The sequence below is a fragment of the Magnolia sinica genome, chromosome 5 (genome assembly GCF_029962835.1).
Source record: "Magnolia sinica isolate HGM2019 chromosome 5, MsV1, whole genome shotgun sequence".
NCBI classification, from domain to species: domain Eukaryota; kingdom Viridiplantae; phylum Streptophyta; class Magnoliopsida; order Magnoliales; family Magnoliaceae; genus Magnolia; species Magnolia sinica.
In genome coordinates, this window is record NC_080577.1 from 7,806,665 (window position 1) to 7,832,685 (window position 26,021).

The 26,021-nt window shown below is 39.8% G+C and overlaps 1 protein-coding gene across 6 annotated transcripts in view; it reads left to right on the forward strand.

Moving 5' to 3' along the window:
* LOC131245322 (probable pre-mRNA-splicing factor ATP-dependent RNA helicase DEAH9) overlaps positions 1–24,413 on the forward strand; it is a 43,621-nt gene extending 19,208 nt beyond the window's left edge. For all 6 annotated transcript variants that reach the window (XM_058244687.1, XM_058244685.1, XM_058244688.1 and 3 more), the window contains 10 exons: positions 1,839–1,939; positions 3,538–3,628; positions 15,705–15,869; positions 18,549–18,638; positions 19,248–19,319; positions 19,892–19,990; positions 20,597–20,683; positions 21,543–21,596; positions 22,791–22,870; positions 23,467–24,413. In XM_058244687.1, the coding sequence (XP_058100670.1) occupies positions 1,839–1,939; positions 3,538–3,628; positions 15,705–15,869; positions 18,549–18,638; positions 19,248–19,319; positions 19,892–19,990; positions 20,597–20,683; positions 21,543–21,596; positions 22,791–22,870; positions 23,467–23,623 (996 nt within the window). In that variant the 3' untranslated portion in view covers positions 23,624–24,413. The remainder of the gene's footprint in view (positions 1–1,838; positions 1,940–3,537; positions 3,629–15,704; positions 15,870–18,548; positions 18,639–19,247; positions 19,320–19,891; positions 19,991–20,596; positions 20,684–21,542; positions 21,597–22,790; positions 22,871–23,466) is intronic.
* The last annotated feature ends 1,608 nt before the right edge of the window (positions 24,414–26,021 follow it).

Here is a 26,021-nt window from a genome sequence, read left to right on the forward strand (position 1 = left end):
CACATGTGCCAATGTGCATGTGCAACATGTAACATCATCCATCTTAAAGCACCTTACATGTGCCAATGTGCCGGATGTGCCACCACCCATCTTTTGAGCTCCCCGTGTTTCAATTCTCACACATCCCAATGTGCTGCTTGTGCTACATGCGCCTCCATCATCTTCAATTTTCTCGCATGTCCAACATGTGCTGCCACCCATTTGTAAGTGCCTTGTGTGTCCATATGTCACATTCCCAATGCGCCATGTGCTGCCATCATCTTCAAACGGACCACATATGCCAATGTGCCACATATGCTATTGTGTGATGTGCCAAATGCACCGCCCTCCATCTTCAAGCTCTCCACATGTGCCCATGGATGACATGCGTAATATATGCCACTGACCATCTTCGAGTACCGCACATGTGCTACGTGCTACGTGTGTCACTATCCATCTTGAAGTGCCCATATATGTCAATGTGCTATCTGCGCCATCATCCATCTTCAAGTATCTCACATGCCAACTTGACACATTCGCAACACATGCTACTGTCCATCCTCAAGCTTCCCACATGTGTGAATGTGCCACTGTCTGTCCAAGCTGCCCACGTGTGCAAATGTGCTACATTTGACAATTTGATACATGTTCCAATGTCCTTCATGTGCTGAAGACAATGCAACATGTGTGATGTGTCACAATCCATCTTCAATGCCACATGTGTTACCCTCTTCAAGGGAAATTTTCATGAAAAGTTCCTCTTCTCCAAACAACAAATTTGGAAATAGAGGAAAAATTTCCAAGAAAATTTTGTTGAAAAAGAATCAAGGAAAACTACTTTTCCTTTCTCATCATTTCTTAGAAATGTTATTTCTGTGAAACATTGTTTCCTTCCCTTGTTTTTCCATGGATCCAAGCAGGCCCTCAAGAGAAACATTCAAACAATGAAATTCTTTACCATAATCACATGGTCACCTCTGATTATAGTAACCAAGCATGTTCAAAGGGCCCAATCCAACACTATCAGGAAATTAACTTAACAAATTGGGAAAGTTTCAAGACTAGCCTCAAGGTGCTGCTAGAGCAAAGTCTAAAAACTGCTAGAGGCACATTGGAAAAAATTGAACCTGATCGGTAAGAGAACAGCTGAAGAAAGGTTCCATCTTGTAGAATACTGAAAGACCTCTTGGGAATGGGGTCATTGTGTGGATTTACTTGGAGAATGAAGAAAGAAGAAGAAGCTAAGAGGAGGGAGGGACCATCTTTATCTTCTTTTTTTTTCTTTCTTTCTTTCTGGAGGTTACTATCTTGGTATATTTAACTGTTAAATAGTTATCTTGTTCATTTGATTCATTCATCATCATTGAGCATTGTCTCAGCTATTTGAGGTTGGCTTTACGAACCCTGTTTCACAATCAATCCTATCTGCGGCGCCATCCTCTCCATTTGTTTTTAAATGGTGGGTGCTTACCATCTCATTCGAATTTCAAATGATACTGGTGCTGATCAAGAATCAAATTACTTGAAGATGGCAAGCGACCATCAGGAACAATGTTTCTTTTGATCATTATGATGCACTAGGTTCCTGGGCTGACTTTTTGGCAAAAGACGGTGTAATGAGACAATTGTTGTTTGTTAGCACACTTATCTATTTGCTTAATGTCTTGGATTCCTGTTCTTATATTTTAGTAAATCATTATAACTCATACAAAAAAAGAAAAAAGGAAAAGAAAAAATTTGCACAGACGTCCGTTTCATTCTTTACTTGAGGTTGAATTTTTCTTTCTTGAATTTCCTTCAAGAAACAGCAAACTTTAAATTCTATGAGTTTAATGATTTGTTTCACATTTCTCATATAGATTTCCGATATTGAAAGCTTGGTAGTGGCACCAATTTCCAAGGCATCTGCAAGACAAAGGGCTGGAAGAGCTGGAAGAGTACGACCTGGGAAGTGTTATAGGTATATAATAGATTGCTGATTTACATGAGCTATGTTTACTAATGTATTTCCTTAAAACCTACTACCCAAAATGATTAGTAGCTGGTTGTTAATTGTTTAGAGGTTCAAACATAATAATCTTGCAACATTATTCTCTAAAACATTCTCTTCTGATTGTTTTCATGTTGTGACCATGGAAACATGGGTTGGGGCATCTACCCAAAATGAGCTTCATAAAGTTTAAAATTTAGAGCGAGGTTTACCTTTATACTTGAAACTTGAAACTTGGGCAATCATGTTCTTTCATTTGGAAAGTTTGGAAAGAAAAAAATTTAATCGCATTTTCCATTGTTGAACATTGTCTGAGCACTATGCTTTCTTTGTAATGAAGGATTTTAACTGTCACAAAGAAGGTTAAGACCACTAACTACAAATTTTCACAGCTCCCAAGTATACAACAACTCATGAAAATTGGCATTTGCACAAGCAAATGAACCTGATGATTAGAGGAAGGATAAGTCTCATAATGAGGCAACTTTGTCTTGTCGCATTGATCCCTTGTTAGAATACATGAATATGAATTTCGGATGCAAGAATCGGTCCTGGCCAAAAAGAAAAGAAAAGAAAAGACAAGGATGCAAGCCAAGTGAAGCAAACACCTTCCTAGGGGGAAAAAAAAGAAAAAAAGAAAAGAAAAAGAAGACAAAGATGCAAGCCAAGTGAAGCAACCGCCTTCGTAGTACCTGCTAATGATGATTTCCAGTAGACCAGCGCCATCGTTGCTAGTATCCCTCTCTACTGTGCAGTAGATGAGTACAAATCTCCATCCTAAGACAAAATGCAAGTTGACCACCATAGAACTCAGTTGCAAGACTATCCTATGCGAATTACCCATGACCTGTAATCCTGTTCTATCATTTTGAAAACTTATTTCGCAATAACTAATAACCTCACCGAACATCCTACAGGAAATGACTATCCTCTGGAGAGAGCTATAGATAGACCTCCCTTCACCAAACCCCTAAGTTAAAGACACCTCCATCCTGGACTTTATATGTAATAATCTGGCTCCCATCCATTACATTCCAAACACCAACCACCAAGCCCTCGTCTGCAGTTTTTTCTCATTTTTTCTTCCTTTGTTTTTTAATGTGCATACTGCATATGCATAGTACTCAAAAGCTTGGCGATATGTTATGCAAATCAAGTTGGCTGGTCAAAGTGGCATGCGATTTTTCAGTTCTCCACGTAGTTACTTCGTTATTCTAAAATTCATAGTGCATCACAATGCCTGTAACTTATTAAACACGTCTGTGGGTCTGTTTTCTTCTTCTTAATGTTCTTCTCCTCTCTCTGGCTTAGCATCAGCTGACATGGAACTCCACAGATTCCATTGGATGATGCCGCGGGACCCCCCTTCATTTGCATGGGTCCGCAATTATTCCTATTATTGTTATTTTGATAAGTAAAGAGCTCTCTGTCAGTCAATTGGTCTCCTAATTACTCCAGTATGCAACCTCCAATTGCACAGCTCATTTAGCTGGTTCTCATTTATAACAGTTTGACCTGTTGATTATTGGCCTTTACGTTCTTTTACAGTAGACTTGTATGTGTACCAGGCTATATACTGAAGAATATTTTGTCAAGGAAATGGCTGCAGAGGGGATTCCGGAGATGCAAAGATCAAACCTTGTTTCTTGTGTAATTCAAGTGTGTGCTTTTGTTGCAAAAATTGATTTTTGTTAATTTTCAGGTCATTATCATTGGCCATTCCTTTTTCTATGGCATATGTGTAGTCCAAGTTAGTATCCAGTGCATTTTCATTTTCTAGTTTATCACTAAAATTTGTTGATTGGATGGCTGGATCTATTCAGCATACTTATTGGTTCTTTTGTGCATATAACCCCACTTGTATGTGATTACTTTGTAATTGCTCCAGAAAGAAGTCACATGCTTTGTGTTTATGCAATTGATTGTTTAGTTTGTTCCAAGTCCTTTCAAGACTATCCTTGCATTTAGTAACCAGCTATTGTCCCTCTAATTTTTTAGCATAGTCTTGAAATTTCCATTACCATGACCTTCATATCACATAAAAAATCAAAGCTCCCATTTATCCTCACATAGAATGATGATGTCTTAGATATCTTAACTGAACATAATGTGAAGGGGTAGCTGAGTCAGCATACAGTTACTATTGAAATGTGAGGATCTGAAATAAGAGCTTCCATTTTTTGACGGATACCTTTCTTTTCTGAAATATTAAAAAAGTCAGATTGTGGAAATAGAAAGCTATGACAAAATCAAATTTGGCAACGCTTTAACAATGGATCATTGGAATTGTTTGCTTAAAATGGATTTGTAACAGTAAATCGGTAGCCCACAACTGATCAGTTTCAAGATATGCAAATGTTTCTGTTGGACAGAGGCATGGCTGTGCTCCTTACATAAATCTATTTCCATTATTTATTCCAACAAGTTGTTATGTGCTCATCCTGCTGAAACGTTCTCCTTTTAATGATGCATATGTCCCAGATATTAGAATTTTAGATCCATGGTGGCCAACAATCATTTCTCTTGTGGCTGAGCATGTGGTTTTGGGTCCATTGGACCACTGCATGTGAGGACATGGAGTTGGGCATACAACCAGGTGCGACTTGAGCAGTCCCAATTATTAGAATTTGAGATCCATGGTGGGCCAAGAATCATGTCTCTTGTGGCTGAGCATGTGATTTTGGGTCCATTGGACCACTGCTTGTGAGGACATGGACTAGAGAATACAACCAGGTGTGACTTTTTTTTTTTTTTTTTTTTAAAGATCGCGAAAACTGTATTAAAAAGAGAAAAGATACAAAAGAAAGGAGAGAGACCTTGGGTGACTTGAATGTTGGGCACCTCTTAGGCAGCCTTTGTAATTATGATAGTATGTGGTATTTGGATCCTTCAAATACCTAGGGTTTCCAATGTTGAGAATGACAAGACACGAGCACAGTTATAGGAATCCATGTTTTATATGGCTTAGCCATACCTTAATATCTTTTATTTGAAAGGTTATAATACATTACATATATAGCTGGGTCCCATTGTCCACATACCTCCGATTTGGGAGCCAAGAGAGTCTAACTGACACTTAAGCGTTGTACCCATACTTGAGAAACATAGATTTCATGGTTCTAGAAGCTAGGAGATCCAATGAAAGCAAGTTAAATGTTCTAGACCATCCAATTTTGGATTTCATTTTAAATATTTTCCTAGGATTCGTTTGTGGCCATTAGGTGTATGGAACAGACAGGACTATGGTCTTTGAGATTGATGAGTGTCCATGCTGAGCCCCACCAAATAAGGCTCAATGATCGTCAAAATTGCTCAAGGGCTAATTAGAGAACATTGAAAAGTTCTTGGAAAATTTTGCTTTATCTGAAATACCTTTTTTACGTTAATATTGGGAAATGGGACGTTTGGGAGCTTTTCCATTTCCTTGTAAAAACAGTTACTGTTAGGACTTCTCCTGACATCATACCCATTAAATCCATTTGCAAGATTTACTGAAAATACCTATCAGTTGGTAAGAAAGCTTTGATGACACCCAACACATTTCCAAAATGGAAATGGAAATCGATTTATTAGGTGTCTGGCAGAAATCTAAAGAATGCTTTTTTGTTGAAATGAAATGGAATGGAAATTAAGTTTCATTGAAGTAGGACATCCACCAACTCAAAAATGGCTATATCCAGTTTCTGCCAGGATGCATGTCTATAGAAACATTACAACACTCCCAAACTGACCATGAGGGAATGATAGGGAATTATTAAATTACCTCCAATCTAGCGTGTCATGTTCTTGGCTATGGTGCACAACATAGTGCTAAAGCTTGTCGAGTTAATCTGTACCTTGGCTGCATCAACTGAACTCAAATTTCAAGCCCAATCCAGCACAAACGCAGTTTATTCAAGACTCAATGATCAGGTTGGAAAACTCATCAAGTCAACTCAGAGACTCAATCTAAATCTACTCAAACTGAGTTTTTCAGGGTATTTTTGTCATAATGGTGTTTCATATATAAACAACTTATAACTTGCTCTTCTTCTCTTCCTACTCTTCTATCCTTGTTTATGGCCTGGCATGGTGTGGTAGTCGGGAAGGATAGGATCGATCTATGGCAGCTATGTTTGTTGGCAAGTCTTTGGCGATTTGGGAAGAAAGGAACGGAAGGTGCTTCTGTAATACTAGCCATAGCGTCGATTGGGTTGTTGGAAGGGTTTAGGGTTTTGCTCAGGAATGGGGCTGATGTTTTTTCAGAATACTTTCTAAGTGTGGGTAGTTTTTTTCCCTTTTCTTTTTTGTTCCTGTGGGGCTTTTTTTTTTTTGGTCGCTTGTTGGTGCCCTTTTAATAAAATTCCTGTCAACTTTCAAATAAAAGAAAAAAAGAAGAAGACAAGGATTCGTAATGTAATGGCTAGGGGCAGATTCAGACATGATATCAGCCAAGATGAAGAACCCAAGTTTCTCTTGACAAAATTCACCTTAAAATTGCTCTCACTGTCTGATGGCCAAGCCTACCGTATTTTTTTCCTCCTCCCCTTTCCTTCCAAAGACTTCAACATTATGAGGTTGAAGAGGGCTTTGATTAGTGGGAGGAGAGTTCAAATTGTCACTCTCTCTCTCTCTCTCTCTCTCTCTCTCTCTCTCTCTCTCTCAAGGACTTATTTTGCCCATCAGGTCCTCCGCAGCGTCCCTTTTGACTTGGAACTGAAATATGATTTATGTTATAATTGCTTTCTCATGATAATTATATTTCCATGACCGTCCATGATTTTTTATCTTTTTTTTTCTAAATTTCTCTCTTAATAAATTTGATGGGGACATCACGAGCGCACGCATACGCGCGCCGCCACCCCTATGCACGTACACAAGGAGAAGGAGGACCCCACCGTCGATCTGGATTGATGACGACGTCCAAGGATGGCCTCCTAGTTAGAAGACAGAGTTTTGGTTCGTTGGAGTGAGCCCGATAATCAAGTAAAGCCCATCATGGGATCTTATGATCGTGCCCCATTAGTCTGATTAATCTCATATTTTAGGTTTTTCTTATTAATGTTATTTAGAGTATCATGGACTGTTTAGATTTCTTTGATTAGTTTTTATTTTTATTTACTTCATTGCCAAATAATAGGTTGTGCACATAGCACAAGTTTTGGGGTATAGGGTTTTCCTATAAATAGGCACCCCTTGTAGGTTTTTTTTTTTTACTCATTGAAGCTTAATAAAAATTCTGTGTTTTTCTACTCTGAGTTCTCGACCTGTGGAAATCCAATTGGGTGTAAAGCCCTCCCTTCATCGAAGGGCTAACTACCGTGGTGCGAAGCCACATCGATCCCGATTCGCCTCCATCCTCTACCATCTCTATTTCTTATCTCCTACCACCATCCACGCTTCAAATCTATCCTTTATTGCAACACTTTTTCACTTTACAACAGAATTCCAGATTCTGGTCCTACAGGAGGGCTGAAACTTTGGCGGAGCACTACGCACAGACTGCGCATCTGATTGGCACGAAACTTGGGGGGTTTTGAAGCCTTCCCTTGACCGACCAGAGCCAAGGAGGCGCTTTCCGCGTTTGGCGCCCCCTTGCACATGTGGCCAGACCCCTGCACACGTGCGATAGGCTTGGCTCGCTGTCCGCACGCGAAAACTATCTCCAGGTTCAGATTTCCGCTATTTTTACTCCTTTCATACCTATTCTCTCTAACCCTAACCCTAAATTGCATTACTTCTAATTTATTTGTCCCTTTTATTACCCTAGAGTTCTCTGAATTGAAATTAGTGAATCCCTTGGATTAGGGACTGATTGTTGTGCATATGTGGATGATTTTTACTTCCCTTTGAGTATCGTTTGGTCTATAATTTTACTGATCCAGCCCTAGCCTGTGTAGGCCTGGACCCGCACGGATTCCTCTTGCTTGATTGTTTGAACTTTTGTGTGGGATGTGGAATTTTATATGATTGTTTCTAAATTAGTATAATCTAAAGCTCGAGATCTTGCATATCATATTTAATTTTCATGTCCTGCATCAAATTTGGTATCAGAGCCTAGGGTTCTTATAGGGGAATGCATTACATGTTTAGGGTAGTTTGTTTAAGTCCATGCATCCAGTTTCATCATATATAGTTGTTTAGAAGTCCGTAGTTATTGATATTAGTTGCTGAAATTTCTGCTATCAGGAAGCTAGCAATTCACATTGCTGTAACTTTCTGTTATTCCCTTATTTTGACATCTATATTGCTGGATTTTAGTAGCACCGCGTAGTTTCCCTTATATAGAGTCTCATAGGATCATTTAGTCCCATTTAGTTGCATATAGTCATAGTAGAAAGCCCTTAGGTGGAGTTAGCAGTTGTATGCCCACTTGTGCTGGTTGTGGTTTTGGTTTGCACCCTATACTAAACATGGAACAACTACAAGAATCAGTGAACAAGTTAACCCAGCAAGTTGATTCTTTTAGTAAGCACTTGGAACAACGCATAGATCAACGCCTTGACGAATTTAATGATCGCGTTACCCAACTAGAGGCCTTCCTCGAGGCAAACCCCACCATTGGGGAAGATGTCCAATCTCAGGCAGGTGGTCAGGAGGTTAGACCAAGGAATGGAGGCGGCCATGGAGTTGGTCATGGGCGCGTACCTGTGCACCCACCCCGCGAGGGACATCATGACCAATATGACCCAAACGTGTAACTCCTCAAGAGAGTTAGAGTAGATGCTCTTACGTCTGATGGCCACTTGGACCTTAAAGCCTTTTTAGATTGGTTGGTGGATATGAACCATTATTTTGAGTGGTATGACATGTCGGATGCTCGACAAGTCCAGTTCGCCAAGATGAAGCTTGTGGGCCAAGTAAAGAGGTTTTGGGCGACGGTAGAGCGAAAGAAAGAAAGAGCGAGGGAACTCCCAATAGTCCACTGGGGAGAAATGAAAGAAACACTTAAAGAGAAGTACCTCCCTTTCTCTTATCACTTGCGGTTGGTTGAGGAGTGCCAGTCTCTTTGACAGGGTTCCATGAGTGTTGCTGACTGCATTGAGAAGTTCGGAGAGTACTTGACCGTTGCGAGTTGATGAGGACCCCGTACTCACCCTTGCTCGTTCTAAAATGAGCCTCTGTCTTGACATTAGGAGAGAATTGCTCGCCAAAGATATAAACACTATTGAGCAGTTGTATCAAGTAGTGTTAGACATCAAGCAATACTTCAAGGCATCTGTGGGAAGGCGATTTGACTTTCGCGATTCTAGTGCTAAGGCCAACCCCTCTGGGGCTAAACCTAACACTGGGTACCAGAACAAACCTTCCAACAGTTTTCAACATAGGCCCAAGGATGATAAGGGTAAAGAAATTGTCGTGTCTAGCTCACGTGGAAGTGGAGCAACTAGGTGTTTTAGGTGTCAAGGGTTTGGTCACTTTGCCCATTAGTGCGGCACGAGAAAGGGCACCAAAGTATTCCTTATTGATGGACAAATAGAAGTAGTGCCCCCAGAGAGTGACTGTGAGAAGGAAGAATATGAGCCAGTAGAAACCCCTAGTGATGATGAAGAGGGGGCGCAAGAGTTTGCGACCCTCGCAGTTGTGCGTTGCGCCTTTGCTCAAGCCAACAATACTGACAATTGGCATCGTAACACGATCTTCTATACTTACGCAAAGTGTGGAGAAAAGAGCTGTAAGATGATCGTGGATAGTGGTAGTTGTGCCAACGTAGCATCGACTAGCACTGTGAGCCGTTTAGGCGTAAAGCTGAAAGTCCATCCTCAACCCTATAGAGTCTCCCGGGTTGATGAAACTTTCATTCCAGTTTCGCATCGTTGTCTTGTTCCGATCCAGTTTGGGTCATATAAAAACACACTTTGGTGTGATGTTGTTTCCATGGATATTTGACCATATCATTTTGGGTTGACCATGGCTCTATGACAGGGACGTTACCATATTTGGTCGTTCAAATGTGTGTACCTTCTAGTTCGAAGGCAAAAAGGTCAAGCTAAATCCATTACCACCCATGAACACTATTGGAAAGGAGTCCACCACACAGAGTGGTGTGAATGGCTTAAAAGAATTGAAGGAGTCGAAGTCCAAGCCCAAACCTCTCCATATTCTGAATGCCAAAGACTTTGAGCGAGAAACGGAGGCGGACTCGATGGTATATGCCCTTGTGGCTAAGGAGAGTGTACCAGAGGTTGGTGTAGAGTTACTCACTGAGGCCATTCAGGTAGTGCATGAGTTTCGTTATGTTTTTTCTGATGATATACCGAATGAGCTTCCCCTTATGATGGATATACAACATGCCATTGATTTAATCCCTGAGGCGACTCTTCCAAACCTCCCGCATTACAGAATGAACCCAAAGGAGTACGCTGAGTTGAAGAGGCAGATTGACGAGCTCATAGAGAAGGTTTTCATTCGAGAGAGAATGGGCCCGTGTGCCATGCCCGCCCTTCTTACACCTAAGAAGGATGTCACATGGAAGATGTGTGTTGATAGTAGGGCCATCAACAAAATTACAGTCAAGTATCGGTTTCCCATACCGCGTGTGAATAACATGTTAGATATGATGGCCAATGCTACATCTTTTAAAAAATTGACCTCAAAAGTGGTTATTACCAAATCTGTGTACGCCCTGGTGATGAGTGGAAGACGACCTTCAAGACAAAAGACGGGCTATACGAGTGGCTAATTATGCCTTTTTGGTTAACTAACGCCCTAAGAAATTTCATGCGTGTGATGACCCAAGTGTTGAGGCCCTTCATGGTGAAGTTCATGGTCATATACTATGATGATATCTTGATTTATAACATTACTAAGGAGCAACACCTCAACCACTTGAGACAAGTTTGTGGGATCCTTAGGGCCGAGAAGTTGTACGCCAACCTAAAGAATTGCGCGTTTTTGTCTAGTAGTGTGATCTTCTTAGGTTTTATTGTATCAGCTGAGGGCGTATTGACAGATCCCGAGAAGGTCAAGGCCATTGTCAATTGTCCTGAACCCCGCAATATTCATGAGGTGCGCAGCTTTCACAGCTTAGCCACCTTCTATAGGCGGTTCATTTAAGGTTTCAGTTCCATTATGGCTCACATCATGGATTGCATAAAAAAGGGAGAGTTTCAATGAATAAATGCAGCCTCGAAGGCCTTTAAGGAGATAAAGGTCAAGATGACTGAAGCTCCAGTTACGCGACTTTCAGGTTTTTCAAAAGCTTTTGAAGTCGCATGTGACGCGTTAGGAGTCGGCATAGGACGAGTACTTAGTTAGGGAGGGCACCCTGTCACCGTTTTTAGTGAGAAACTGAATGAGGCGAAACAAAGATATTCCACCCATGACAAGGAATTCTATGTGGTAGTACAATCACTGCACCATTGGCGTCATTACCTATTGCTGCAAGAATTCGTATTATTCTCAGATCATGAGGCCTTGAGATATTTGAACTCTCAGAAGAAATTAAACCCTAGGCATGCCAAGTGGGTTCAATTCCTTCAAGAGTATACTTTTGTGCTTAAGCACAAAGCCGGCGTAGAGAATAAGCCTGCCGACGCATTGAGTCGTCGAATCGCATTACTCAACTCCATGAGTGTCGAAGTTACAAGCCTCGAGCGCATTAAAGAAGATTATTCTGAGTGTCCAGATTTTGGAGTTATGTACGCGTCGTTATTAGAGAGTCTATCACGAGCTGGCAGTGAGTATTTGATTTTAGACGGATATTTGTTTAGGAGTGACTGCTTGTGCATACCACGCACCTCCCTCTGCGATTTTCTTGTTTGAGAGTTACATTCAGGAGGGGTCGCAGGTCATTTCAGTCGAGACAAGACCATTGCCCTAGTGAAGGATAGGTTTCATTTGGCCAAGCCTCAAGCGAGACGTGGCCAAAATTATAGGGCAATGTCGTCCTTGTCAACTGGCAAAGGAAAATAAACAAAATACATTATTATACACACCTTTGCCAGTCTCATTCATCCCTTGGCAAGTCATCAGTATGGACTTCATGCTTGGACTTCCCAAGACCATTCAGAAACACAATTCTATATTTGTTGTTGTGGACCGTTTTTCTAAAATGGCCCACTTCATTCCTTGTTCTAAGACCTCCGATGTATCTCATGTTGTCAAGCTGTTCTTTAGTGAGGTCGTCAAACTGCATAGGTTACCAAAAACCATAGTATCTGACCGTGACGTGCAATTCATGAGTTACTTTTGGAAGACTATGACACATGATGAATACTAGGCTCCTATTTTCTTCTGCCTACCACCCTCAGACTGATGGTTAGACTGAGGTGGTTAATAGGAGCCTAGGGAGTTTGCTCAGATGTTTAATGGGGGAGCATACCGGGACATGGGATGCCATACTACCCATAGCCGAGTTTGCATTCAATAGTTCTGTCAATAGGTCCACAGGTATAAGTCCTTTTGAAGTCGTTACTGGTTACAAGCCTAGGAAGCCTATTGATCTTGTCCCCATGTCATTGTCTCATAGGCCATTAGAGTCTGCAGAGTTTTTTGCGCATCACATCCATTCATTGCATGAAGAAATCAGGCGAAAGATCACTCCTAGTAATGAACATTACAAATTTTCTGCAGACCAACATAAATATTTCAAGGAATTTAATGTAGGGGACTCTGTGATGGTCCGCATTAGGCCTAGCGGTATCCTCAGGGGGCCGTTCGTAAATTATACGCGTGTAGCGCTGGACCCTTGAAAATTATAAAACAAAACGGTCTCAATGCGTATGTGGTAGATTTTCCACCTTCTATGGGAATTTGTTCCACATTCAATGTGGAGGATCTAGTTGTTTTTCAGGGGACCCCAGATACTTTGTCCGGCCCTTCGCCCACCCATCCTGATTCCCCAGATCTGTCCCTTGATACATGGTCTCTTCTCAACTTTTCTTCCCAGCCTCTACCTCCCATACCTAACCTTCACACACCCAGAGAGGAAATAGAGGATATTCTGGACCATCAGATAGTTTCAATGTCGGACGACGGCTTTCAGAAGTACCTGGTTAAATGAAAGTCACACCCAGCTTCAAACAACACTTGACTCATTGAGGAGGAGCTTCAAAGACTTGATCCTGACATTTTGAAGCGGTTTAGGAGTTTTGTTTTGCCAGTGGTGAAATCTTCGCAGCTGGGGAGAGTTGATAGGGACATCACGCGCACACGCACATGCACGCTGCCCCCCTACGCAGGTACGCAAGGAGAAGGAGGACTCCACCGTCGATATGGATTGATGACGACGTCCAGGGAGAGCCTCTTAGCTAGAAGATGGAGTTTTGGTTCGTTGGAGTGGGCCCGATAGTCAAGTAAAGCCCATCATGGGATCTCATGATCGTGGCCCACTAGTCTGATTAATCTCATATTCTAGGTTTTGCTTATTAATGTTATCTAGAGTATCATGGACGGTTTAGATTTCTTTGATTAGTTTTTATTTTTGTTTACTTCATCGCCATGTAATAGGTTGTGCACATGGCGCGAGTTTTGAGGTATAGGGTTTTCCTATAAATAGGCACCCCTTGTAGGTTTTTTTTTTTTTTTTTTCTCATTGAAGCTTAATAAAAGTTCTGCGTTTTTCTACTCTGAGTTCTCGAGTTGTGGAAATCCAATTGGGTGCGAAGCCTTCCCTTCATCGAAGGGCTAACTACCGTAGTGCGAAGCCACATCGATCCCGATTCGCCCCCATCCTCTACCATTTCTATTTCTCATCTCCTACCACCATCCGTGCTTCAAATCTGTCCTTTATTGCAACCGTTTTCTACTTTACAACAGAATTCCAGATTCTGGTCCTGCAGGAGGGCTGAAACTTCGGCGGAGCACCACGCACAGACCGCGCATCCAATTGACACGAAACTTAGGAGTTTTGAAGCTCTCTCCTGACCGACTAGAGCCAAGGAGGCACTTTTCGCGTTCGACACTCCCCCGCACTTGTGGCCAGACCCTTGCGCATGTGTGACAGGCCTGGCCTACTGTCCGCGCGCGGGGACTATCTCCGGGTTTAGATTCTCGCCTATTTTACTTCTCTCATACCTATTCTCCCTAACCCTAACCCTAGATTGCATTACTTTCAATTTATTTGCCCCTTTTCTTACCCTAGGGTTCTCTGAATTGGAATTGGTGAATCCCTTGGATTATGGACTAATTATTGTGCATATGTGGATGATTTTTACTTCCCTTTGAGTATCGTTTGGTCCATAATTTTACTGATCCAGCCCTAGCCTGTGTAGGCCTGGACCTGCACAGATTCCCCTTGCTTGAATGTTTGAACTTTTGTGTGGGATGTGGAATTTTATGTGATTGTTTCTGAATTAGTATAATCTAAAGCCTGCGATCTTGCATATCATATTTAATTTTCATGTCCTGCATTAAAATTTAGATTAATTATAATAAAATTTATAGTTAATTATTAATCACCAGGTGAGCCACACAGACTCAACCAGGCCTTCCAGTCGACCCAACTCAACCGGAAAGTGAGTTGCATTAGAGTAACATGTTCTTGAATGCTGCTGTACAATAACAAAGCACCACATTGAAAATTGACATTAGGCGTCTTTTTGCAATCTTCCAATCTTTTCGTTATTATGAAATTCATTCGACTGTTTTTCATTCTATTAAATGAGTCAATGACCAATTGAATGTTGGGGTTAACTTATGTCACTCAAGTTTTGTGAATAAACAGGGTACCAGTACAAAGAATTTGAGCATGATCAGGATTGTTTTGTATACTATAGGCCCTTTATGTATGATTATCTCAAAGTATTTCCTTGAGAATATTTAAATGTTAGACTGGTTGATCACTTGGTATAGTTCACTAAAAAATTCTTAATAAATCTTTACTCTTGAGCTCAAACTGTGAGTGTGTCTGAAGTTCAAGTCTCCAAGAACAGGCATCCCTTGTCATATCCGAGTATGTGAAGTGAGGTACTCCTGGATTATAAATGTTCCTGATATCTTATTCATGCGACTAGTTTCTAACTGAGGACTAGATTTGGGAAATAATTGGAGTATTCAAGTCCCTTCATGCTCTAAAGATGGACTTAGTAAACAATATAAATATGTTGGTGAAACAAAAATTTATTTTGTAGTGTTGTGTAATTACAGTACATTATGGTTGAATAATACAGTTATCATTGTGATAACTCTGTACCAATCATTTGCGATTGGCAGATGGTTGAATGTATAATGCATAATGTAACAATTTATCTTGAATAAGTCGAGTATATGTATTTTACTACCATATCTGAGCCTTTCCATGGACGGTTCTAGAGCCTAAACGTAAAAGAGGAAGATCGATATGTCATTGGGATATTTGTCAGTGTATTCCTTTTACATTAATATCTCACGGGGTTATGACTGTACTATATTACCGACAAATAGGTTAGCCTAAGTCTACTATCCAAGTTGTTTGAGACTTGAGTATTATTTTTTGGCTAATGATATGCTTTGTACAACATGTCATATTGTAGATGGCTAAATGTTTGAACAAATTTAAAACGTGTACCATCTTTAAATTATGATATGTATAAAAGATATTCCATCTTGAGATGATACTGTGTTGCATCAACAGTTTCTTATGGCTGAAACAGAAGATGCTTTTATGATGAAAGTATTCTTATCTTATCGTCCTGCGTGTACTTACACTGCTTCCATCTTACCGATAAATTATGGGATTATGTAAAATTTTCTTGAGTACATGTTCCTTTGTATGATCCTTTTGCTTCTGCAGTTTAATATTCAGAGGCCTGATTCTAATGCCTCAATGGAACAGTTGAAGGCGTTAGGTGTTGATAATATCTTAGGCTTTGATTGGTTGGCATCTCCAGCTCCAGAGGCAATGATTAGAGCACTCGAGGTTCTTTACTCACTTGGAATTCTCGACGATGATGCCAAACTTACATCCCCAACTGGATTTCAAGTTGCTGAGATTCCATTAGTATGTTCCCTCCGTCTCTTTCTCTTTCTAAATATTCATTAACCCGAGTTTGTTTTGTGTATTGTTGGTGCTGTATCTTATATTTTTGTAAATCAATATTATTCCCTGGGAGAAAATGGTAGGATGGATGGCATAATCCAAGTCAAGATTATTATGATCTGAAAATCAAATTTGTATGGTCAAGAAGGGGAATGCATTATAATTCTTTCCAGCTCTTTTGTGGTTTATCTTGAATAAGAAATATGCATAAAATGACATCTCTGTTTTGATCGGTGAACCTTTGAACTACACTAAGACTTTACTGTCATGCATATGTGATGTCCATGCATGATAACAATCTTGTTTCTAACTTCCACGTTCCCTTACTAGAAACCCTTGTGTAACTTTGCTATTGAAAGATTGTAGCAGAAAATAATCATCACAAAATGGTACTCTGTACATTGGAGGATCTTTCAGTTGATCAGTATCAATTGTTGTTTTGACATCAATTATCTGTTTAGTCCTATTAATTACTGATAAAAAAAAAGGTAATTCTTGTGTCTTTTGGTGGGTCAATCGTGGACTGAAGTTCCATGGGAGGTGGTGATGCTTGTCAGATCTTGATACAAACTTCTGATCTCCTTGCTTTATTTATTGCCTTTTTTCTTTTCAATCAGTAAGTTACCTGGGTCATAGGTTGCTACAGTGTGCTGTGGGAACAGGGAAAAAAGGGTTATTCTATTCATCCAATAGATGGCGGGCTATTCGTTTTACTTGAAATAATAGATATTATGATAGCGTATATTATGTGCACGGTATTATGTTATACCTTCATAAATCAAAGTATTACTCTCTACATTCTAATTAGAAAATTAAAATCAGGCTATTCGTTATACTTGAAATAATAAATATTATGATAGCATATATTATGTGCATGGTATTATCTTATACCTTGATAAATCAAAGTATTACTCTCTACATTCTAATTAGAAAATTAAAATACAACTTAATCGACAATAATGCATGGAACCATAATTTTGGGTTGGTAAAACTAGCGAAATGGATCACTAATGACCCATAATCCAGATCGCACCATTCAAAATGGAAGAGTAACGGGGTTTGGTGATCTAGGCAATATAGACTACATGCTGGATAAATTTTCCTTAGGAATTTCTGATACAAGAATCTCACTAATTGAAGAACTATGACCATGATGATCAAGCGGTCCAGTGCTAGGTCCATTTTTTTGGGGGTTTCTCACATTTGGATATTCTGGATGAGTGGAAGGAGTAGAATAGGGAGGCAGGTTTGGGGATGAAGGGCCTGACAAAGAGAAAAATGTCAGGTGGGAATCACTGTAGCATAGATGCAAGTTAAACTATGACGGGTGCTACATGGGCAACCATGGTCCTGCCAGGATTGGAGGAGTTCTAAGGAATGATTGTGGTAATGTGGTGGGGGCTTCCTCTGGACCTTGTGGTGAGGGGGGTCCTCTTGTTGTCAATGCCCTCGCGCTAAGAGGACTCTGGATCTTTTCAGCTTCATATGATGGAAGGCTTATTATTGAAGGAGACTGTCGAGATATCTGTCAGTGACTGTTGGGTAGGGGTTTACATCGAGTCGAACCGAGTCGAGCTGGCCTCAGCTCGACTCGGCTCGGGCACAAGCTGACCTCAGCTCGAACTCGGCTCAGCTCGGTCCTCGAGCCTGACTGGCCAGCTCGGCTTGGTTCGGTCAGCAGCTTGGGCCAATTCGAGCCGAGTTCAAGCCAAGATCGAGCCGAGTTTGCCATTGCAGCATTTTCACAAACAACTGGACTGCACCTTCAAAATCTCACTGTATTAGAGACAGCAGCAATGGTTTTACAGGTGTTTTATCAAACACTTTCTAAGCAACATAAAAATCAAGAAAAAAAGGGTATTGGTTTCATATACATACCTTCCTTGCCACCAGCCACACTTCATTGAGTCATTTCATCAAACACTTGGTGAGCAACGTCAATATCAAAGTAACCAAGTCACCGAACTGGTTCGATCCGAGTTTGATTCGAGCTGGGTTCAATCTGAGTCGAGTCGAGTTGGGGCCAGCTCGAACTCGGTTGGAACTCATTTTCGAGCTCAAAAAATTGGCTCAACTCGGCTCGAACTCAGCTTTGAACCGAGTCGAATTGAGCTTTTTCGAGTTGAGTTGATCAAGCTAACCAAGCTAGCTCGGTTTGTGTACACCTCTACTGTTGGGTTAAGCCAGGCCCCAGGTGCGTTGTTTCTTGTATCACAAGTATATCATTCTATTAGCCAATTCTTGAGCAGCATACTCTGTTGTTCTGAAGGTTCCTACAGCTGCCCAAAGATGGAGTGATGAGAATTTCACTTGTCATTGTGCTCTCTCCTGAATCAATTTGCCACCTTTCAAAAAATAAAAATCTAAGCAAAATGTATGCTGTCATATCCTGGATTTTATCCTCCGCTCTCAAGTGCTTTAAGCTGTTTTCTTCCTGGTTATTTCACTTTCCTCTTTCACTTGAGTCTATTTTACTTTCTAAATTTTAGATGAATGATTATTATTATCAAGAGATGCATGTTCGCACCCTAGTTACTCTAGTGGATGCCTCTATTAGTGGGAGTTGACATATACTTTATCATGAATTGTTCACTCATTGGCATATTTCATATCTTAATACTTTTTACTCGTATTTTCTAGGATCCAATGATCTCGAAAATGATATTGTCAGCAAATGCTCTTGGATGTTCTGAGGAGATAATTACTATAGCTGCAATTCTCTCTATTCAGGTAATTGTTATGCCTTTGGCGCACATTCGATGGCCTTATTTAGGTTATTGCTTTCTTATCGGAGGTTTAAGATCCATCGTGCATCCAATAGCATTTAGTAAAATGGTACCAACCTTGAAATGCTTACTGCTCAATTAATGAACCACCTTTTTTTAATTACTGGACCACCTCCTGGATGAGCCATAGCCCAAAATCACAGCAATTGGGAGTTCATAATTATCTGGTCTATCACCCATTTTTTGGACATTCAAGGAATTTTAGAAAAAGTCGATTGAATGATTAGAAATAGTCAATAGCTGCTTATAAAAGACCAAAAAAGAGAAGAAGCAAGCAATTGCTGCAGTTTTTTTCCATTGGCCCATCCATGAACTGGCCAGTCTGGCCTATCATTTGACCAGTTTCATTAATTGAAACATTCCCCAAATCTTATCAGTAATGGATCTTATGAGATTTACTAAATTGAATTGGACACACTGGATCTGTCTGCCTTGCTAAATTACGTAAATCACTGTAGTTCCATAACCTTGTATATGATATTGCTTTGCGTCATATCAATCATGCAATTACTCTTTCCAAATTGTAGTTGCCATGATCACGTCTTTGTTGCAGTCTATCTGGGTTTCTGGCAGAGGGGCACAAAAGGAGTTGGATGAAGTCAAACTGCGATTCGCTGTTGCTGAGGTTCTTGAATGAAAACCTAACTCATGTTCAATTTACTGTTGCTCGTTTGCTGAGGATCTTGTCTTCAATACCTAATTGATACGCACATAAATCAGTGTTTCATCTTCGGTCATTTATTTTTGTTGTTAATGATGTTATATTGTGATTAATATGTTTCCCAATTTCCTTTCTCACTCTTCTGGCTGTAATATATAATCCCACTTGGAACTTGGGACCTACTTTTGGCGTTTATAAATTATAGCTTTAAACTATCAATCCTTTTTTCCCCCTCTAATCAGTATATTTTCAACTATCAGTCACACTGTGGACTGGGTATTTTAGGTTTTTGATAAATGCCCTACATGATAAGACCATTCCTTCTTCAAAAGCAAAGAAGGAAAAGGTCCGATCCCTTCATTTCCGAAAAGTTTTTGTAAGAGTGGGGCCTTTTCTGAAGAAAGCTCATATTGAACAGTTCAAAGCTGCCTATTTTATCAAATTAAATTCTCAGAAAAATGGTTACTTAGCGTTTAGGGAGTTTTCTATGGTTCACTTTTTCAGTTCAGTTTAATGTGATCTTTTGTGATATGCAGGGCGATCACGTGACTTACCTGAATGTGTATAAAGGATTCCTTCATTCTGGAAAATCTTCTCAGTGGTGTCACAAGAACTTCATAAATTACCATGCTATGGTGGGTACCTCTGTTTCTGTGGCTTTACACTGGGATAAGAAGAGAAATACCTTGATAGTGTGATGGATGATATGCAAGCAGTTGGAAATTACTCAGAAATTGTTTGCTTGGCGTACAATTAATTCAAACTAAACTTTCCAAATTATGGGCAGCAGTCTAGATGTATCATGGACAGAAAGTTACTGTTATTTACCTATCGAAATATTAGATTGCTGGACATTTATTGGATGGTTAGAAATGAAAAATATCCAATGGTCTTATTTAAAAACACAAACGTGTACAAATCAGAGGCTTGGATTGTTCAACCAACCTAATTTTTGTATTGTGACTTGACGACAGTGGGTTCCACAATTTAGCCACTTTAATTTGGGTTAATATATGGCACGTGTACCATCTCTAATTGCCTGCGTTGCAAGCATCATATGTAGCCAGAGTATCAAATAACTCCCTGGGATAAGCAATGGTTAATGCTGTCATTTTCTATTTCCACTCTAATTTTTAACATGTCTCTTTAGCATAGATCTCCTTGCTTCCGGAGGTTCTCTGTCTCCTGCAGTTTGTGGATATCTTGTTAATGCTGATATAGTGAATGTAATTCCTGTGCAGAAGAAGGTTGTTGAAATTAGAGAACAACTCAGGAAACTAGCACAGCGGCTGGGACTAGCCATAAAATCTTGTGAAGGTGATACACAGGTGAGTTTTTATGCATTTACTATTAATCATTGGAACCAACTCCTGTTTTGTGTTTTTGTCCTCATTTCATGGTTGACCGATCAAAATGCACATAACAAAATATGCCAAATGGAAGACCCTCAAATATCACATTTACTAGTTCTGAGTCTCAGGGCTTGGTTTAATTTTAATAACTTTGGCATTGGCTGGTAGAAACTTTTGTTTTCCAGTAGTTGCCTGTTTAAAGGACTGAATATTGGACATTTTGCGACAATATTTTTTTTGGCTTGACCACGAGATTGCCATGAAAATTTGTGTAGAAATTTTTGCAGTAGTTCCATTTTTTGTCTCATCAAGATATGGTTGCAGCACTTTTGAAACTGTTAAAACATAGAAGACTTCGCGAACCCAACTAAGAAACTGAGTGGTACCATTATATTGGTGTGTTTTTGTTTGAGCAATGGATCATCTATCTTATAATAATGGAGTGGAAACATTCATCCATTATATATTATTTTGTATTTGCCGCTCCTCTCTTCAGAAAGGAGTCATGAAGTCACATCTGTGACTGGAATCTATAGCAAGTGCCTCAGCCTTTTTTAGACAATTTTCAGAACTTCCACTTTATACACACACACACACACACACACACACACATACATACATACATATACATACATACATACACACACACATACATACATACATATACATACATACATACATACACACATACATACATACATATATATATATATATATATATATATATATATATATATATAATGGCGTTCTATTTCAACTATCTTAGTTTTCTCCCAAGTTTTATTTCAGTTTTACTCCCATTGCTTCATGTAGAGCTAATTTGTACTTCTTTCAGGTAGTAAGGAAGGCAGTTACTGCTGGATTTTTTACCCATGCCTGTCGCTTGGAAGTAAGTAGCCTATTGCGGCATTTATCAATGCATGAAACTTTCCCCTTTTGAGCCAGCTTATGTTATGCATATTAATCATTTCAGTCTCCTCATTCCCACTTTTGAGAATGCATGATTACTGCAAGGAACAAGGAAAATCATTTGAATAGAAAAATGATCCAATATATTTTCATCAAATTGAGTGAAAGGTTAGGACTACATATATGCAGAAAATAAGTGGCTGCTACTTTGATTATAAAAAGAAGAAGAAGAAGAAGAAGAAGATAGTATCAAAATAAGCATATATGTTAATACAATCATACCAGAGATTGTATAAGGGTTAAGGCTGTCTCCATACAATCGCATCTGTCTATGCATATGAATTTGCTGCTGCTAATGACCAGAAACAGGGGCGTTATCTTGTTGCTCATATCTTGCAACGACTGCTGTTGGTTAGAGACCACTCCAAAATCCGGAATTCTGAACTGTCGAAAGGAATTTATCATTTAGACTTTGAAGCTGCTATAGATCCTCTTCTGAAAGAGATCGCAGTAATTATTTATATTCAAAATCACATCACTGGATTTGGTTTGATTGTTCACTTGTATTGTGCACTGTCTATGTTGCCTGGGACTCCCATCCAATTCAAGGTTTGACTTTTGTGCCTCTTCAGGCAATGCTATTTATACTATTTCCAATGAAATTTACATTTCACTATGTGATTTCTTGTGTTTTCTAGGGAAAATAAAAGTTTCTTATTTGATGAACATCCAATAAATTCTTATATAAATTACTTATTTAACTCCGCCTGGTAATGATGTGCCAGCCGGTCCCAAGCCCCAATAGAGGTTTGTAGTGGCCAGTCAGCCATCAAGGTTTTGCCAAGCAAATCATGAAAGGTGGACCCAAATAGCAGGGAGAATGCTATATGATGATGGTGGTGGTGGTGATGATTATTTGATGATGGTGGTTATGATGATGATTTGCGAATGTCTAGTAGATTCTTGTTCTTTTTCCCCTCTTGAGCACTTGTGGATATTTATCTGCTTTGTAAACACCATATAATATCATCTATTCATGGTATATCTCTGTTTATGTTTATTGTATTCTATGAGCATTGTAACTATGATCAAATTAATGTCCAGTTCTTTAGTTATCATCTATCTCACTGCCATTGGTAGTTTACTAATGCAATAACATGATCATTTGTCAAAGGCATTCAGTCAGGGCGGAATGTACAAGACCATCCGGAGTTCACAAGAAGTATATATCCATCCATCATCCATACTATTCAGGTTAGTCTACAAGAAAATCTCAGTTTACCTTCTCGAGTTATGTTGGTTTCATTTTATACTCCACACACAATGCTTATGTCGATAAACAACTTTCGAACCGGAGAATGTAGCATGCCATTTTCACTTCCTGTTTCTGCTGAAATTATCAGTTATCATCTGCACATATTACAAACCTGTACAAGATCCAAACCTATCATCAGGTTGTCTCTATACTCAATGGGCTATACCCCAAGCATCATGCTTAGCAGATAATCCTAACCATTCCGTCAGATGCCTTTCGGTGAAATAAAGACTGTGAATGGATTGTTGTCAACTTTGATAGTCCATTTTTTTTCCTAAAACGAAATCCAATACAATGGTTAAGATTACTATCAGCGTGATTTTAGGGAATATTATGATCCATCCAAGATAGGTCCAGTGTGATGACTGGTTCAGATCCCTTGCACTTTTGTGAATTGTATGAAAAGCAAGTCAGTGATAAGTCAAGTGAAAGAAAAAAGTCACAAGCAATCTAGGTTTTCTCTTGTTTGATTGATGTGACTAGATAAGTGATGCTAAAACCATTGTGCCCAAACAACTTCGCCACTTCCTTGCAGAGTTAATCCGAAGTGGGTGATCTACTATTCTCTCATCTCCACTGACCGGCACTACATGCGCAATGTCATCGCCATTGATCCCTCCTGGCTATTAGAGGCGGCACCCAACTTTTACCAACAGCAGAAGCCCAACCAGGCAGCACATGGTCTCATTTGAAGCCTAGATTTTCAGTTTTTCTCATAGGGCTGGAGGGTGCAGTATGGGCCATAAAATGCTTTTTTTTTGGTACACTAATATGGGCTACAGAGGTTTGCTAGAATACATCCCGATGTGTTGCATTATGATACCTCGGGACTTTTAGCTGTTTAAATCGTGGCCCTCACCTTGGATAGTGGGTATCTAAAACATCAAATCACTTAGATTGGAATATTTTAACCCTTTCATCATTTGACTTTTCTCCTTTCAACATGAACGGTCTCCATGAACTTTGAAATTACCTGAAGGGTTGAAATACTCTAGGCTCAGTGTTTTTGGTGGGCCTCCCATCTGCAGTGAGGCTCACCACATTAACAGTTAGAGCAATCGAAAAGGACCCAATCCAACAGCTAAGGTCCTGAGGTATCATCGTATTGCAATACCTTCTAGCAATACCTCTCAAGATAGAAATCCCAGAAATCAGATGGGGTGGCTTGTGCAGTGAGGGTTTCCTGCATCTGAGTGCAGAAGGATACGCTGATATGAACCCACCCTATTCACCTAACATTTGGGAGGATCCCAAAGAGTGGTCTTTTGCACATTGGTGAGTCATAATATTTTGGTTGATGCATCTAGTTTTCTATAGAGCTTGCTGTTGACCTTCGGAATATGTATTGGCATTGATCATGTTTTAAAAATATTTTGGTCCCTTCTTGAAGGGAGAAGGTAAAGGTGCGAAATCTGTTTCTCTGTCTGCCTCCTTGAATTTACAACGTTTTAAAGGCCTTCAATATTGTAGTCCTCTTTCAGCGTGACGTTCTAAAGGCCCCTTCAATATTTTAATCCTCTTTCAGCATGCATGTGTAGATTTCTCGACAGGACATCAGAAAAAGCTCGATTCTCTTTTGGCTTTTGATTCTACGTGTTTTTTGCGTGTAGAGGTTTCTTTGCAAGTTCCCTTAGATGACTTCATTTCTGGGGCTAGACTCGTATATTCTGCATTATTTAAAGAATGGGAGTGACTCTTCAAGCATGGATATACCATAGTTATAAACCGATCCAGTCTGTCCAAATTGGTTACCCAACTGTGGTTGGGGCATAGCTGCAAAATTGCAATGAGAAGATAATATAATAACTATCAAAATTTCAATTTGAATCCGGACCCCCATTCTCTTAAATGATGCCCAAGTAAGATGGGAATCTAGCGTATCCTTACTCTTGCTCCGGTGGTAGACTCTCATGAGTTTCAACACCCGGTCAAGGGTTCAAGTACCCATAGGCGGTGAAATTCCACTACAGCGTGAGTGTATACAACCATCGTCCATTTGCTCTTCACAAGGCACTGAAAAAACCTAGATTTTTTAGATGCCCCCCTAAGCATGTGCGTGGTGATTCTGATGCATAGTCTGATTAAGAGGTGGGGCCTGATTGTGAAGATCATCCTTCTCAAAGAACAGGCGCTTCCCGCTGATTAGGCAGCCACATGTGTACATTGATTCAGACCGTTGATGGGCCTGACTTAAACGTCCGTTTATGCTGAACTGGATCGCCTTTCTGATGACTGGTCTGGCCCCTTTTATCGCTTCAGCTAACTGATCACCGAGAGGCACCTGCACTGCTATTTGCAGTGCAGTGCAGTGCTTTTCTGACCATAAGATGCATTAAAATAATTAATAATAATAATTATTATTATCTATCTCCGGCTAAAAAGAAAAGGCCCTGTAACTCAAATAGTGGTACAGACTCTTGTAGGTGATCATTTCCCAGTTGCCGCTGATGCCTTTTGAGTTCTGTCCCGAATTTGAGTAGAAATGGATTGCGAAGCTCTAGCTTCAGTATGATATATGCATGAAAAATCCTTTAAATGCCGTCTGGGAACTTATGCACGGTAAGCGAGCTCAGCTTTAATATCTCCAACCGCCGGGAGATGGTTAGGGGGAATTAGCAGCCCTTTTCAAATGCAAATTTTCAAAGAGCTGTGATTTTATTTTTTACTAAAAAATTCCTCAAGAAATTGAATTTTACTAAATAATGCGTTTGTGAATTGAAATTCTCACACAACGCTTTTCAAGTGGAGAAACTGCCATAATATTATCACATAGATACGCGCACACATAGACGGAAGTATATATAACTGTTAAAGTGGGGAGTTGTGGGGTCCGCATGATGTGTATGAGATCCAGACTGGCCACAATGCACCCGGTCATGATAATCAAATGAACCAAAAATTCGGGGAGTTGTGGGGCCCACATGATGTGTATAAGATCCAGACTGGCCATGATGCACCCGGTCATGATGATCAAATGAACCAAAAATTCTGTCGAAATTATTAGATCTAGCTACACATGTATTTTTAAAAAAAAAAATTTGTAAAATTATTTTTACTTCTTAATTTTATTTTTTTTTTATAATGTTTCTA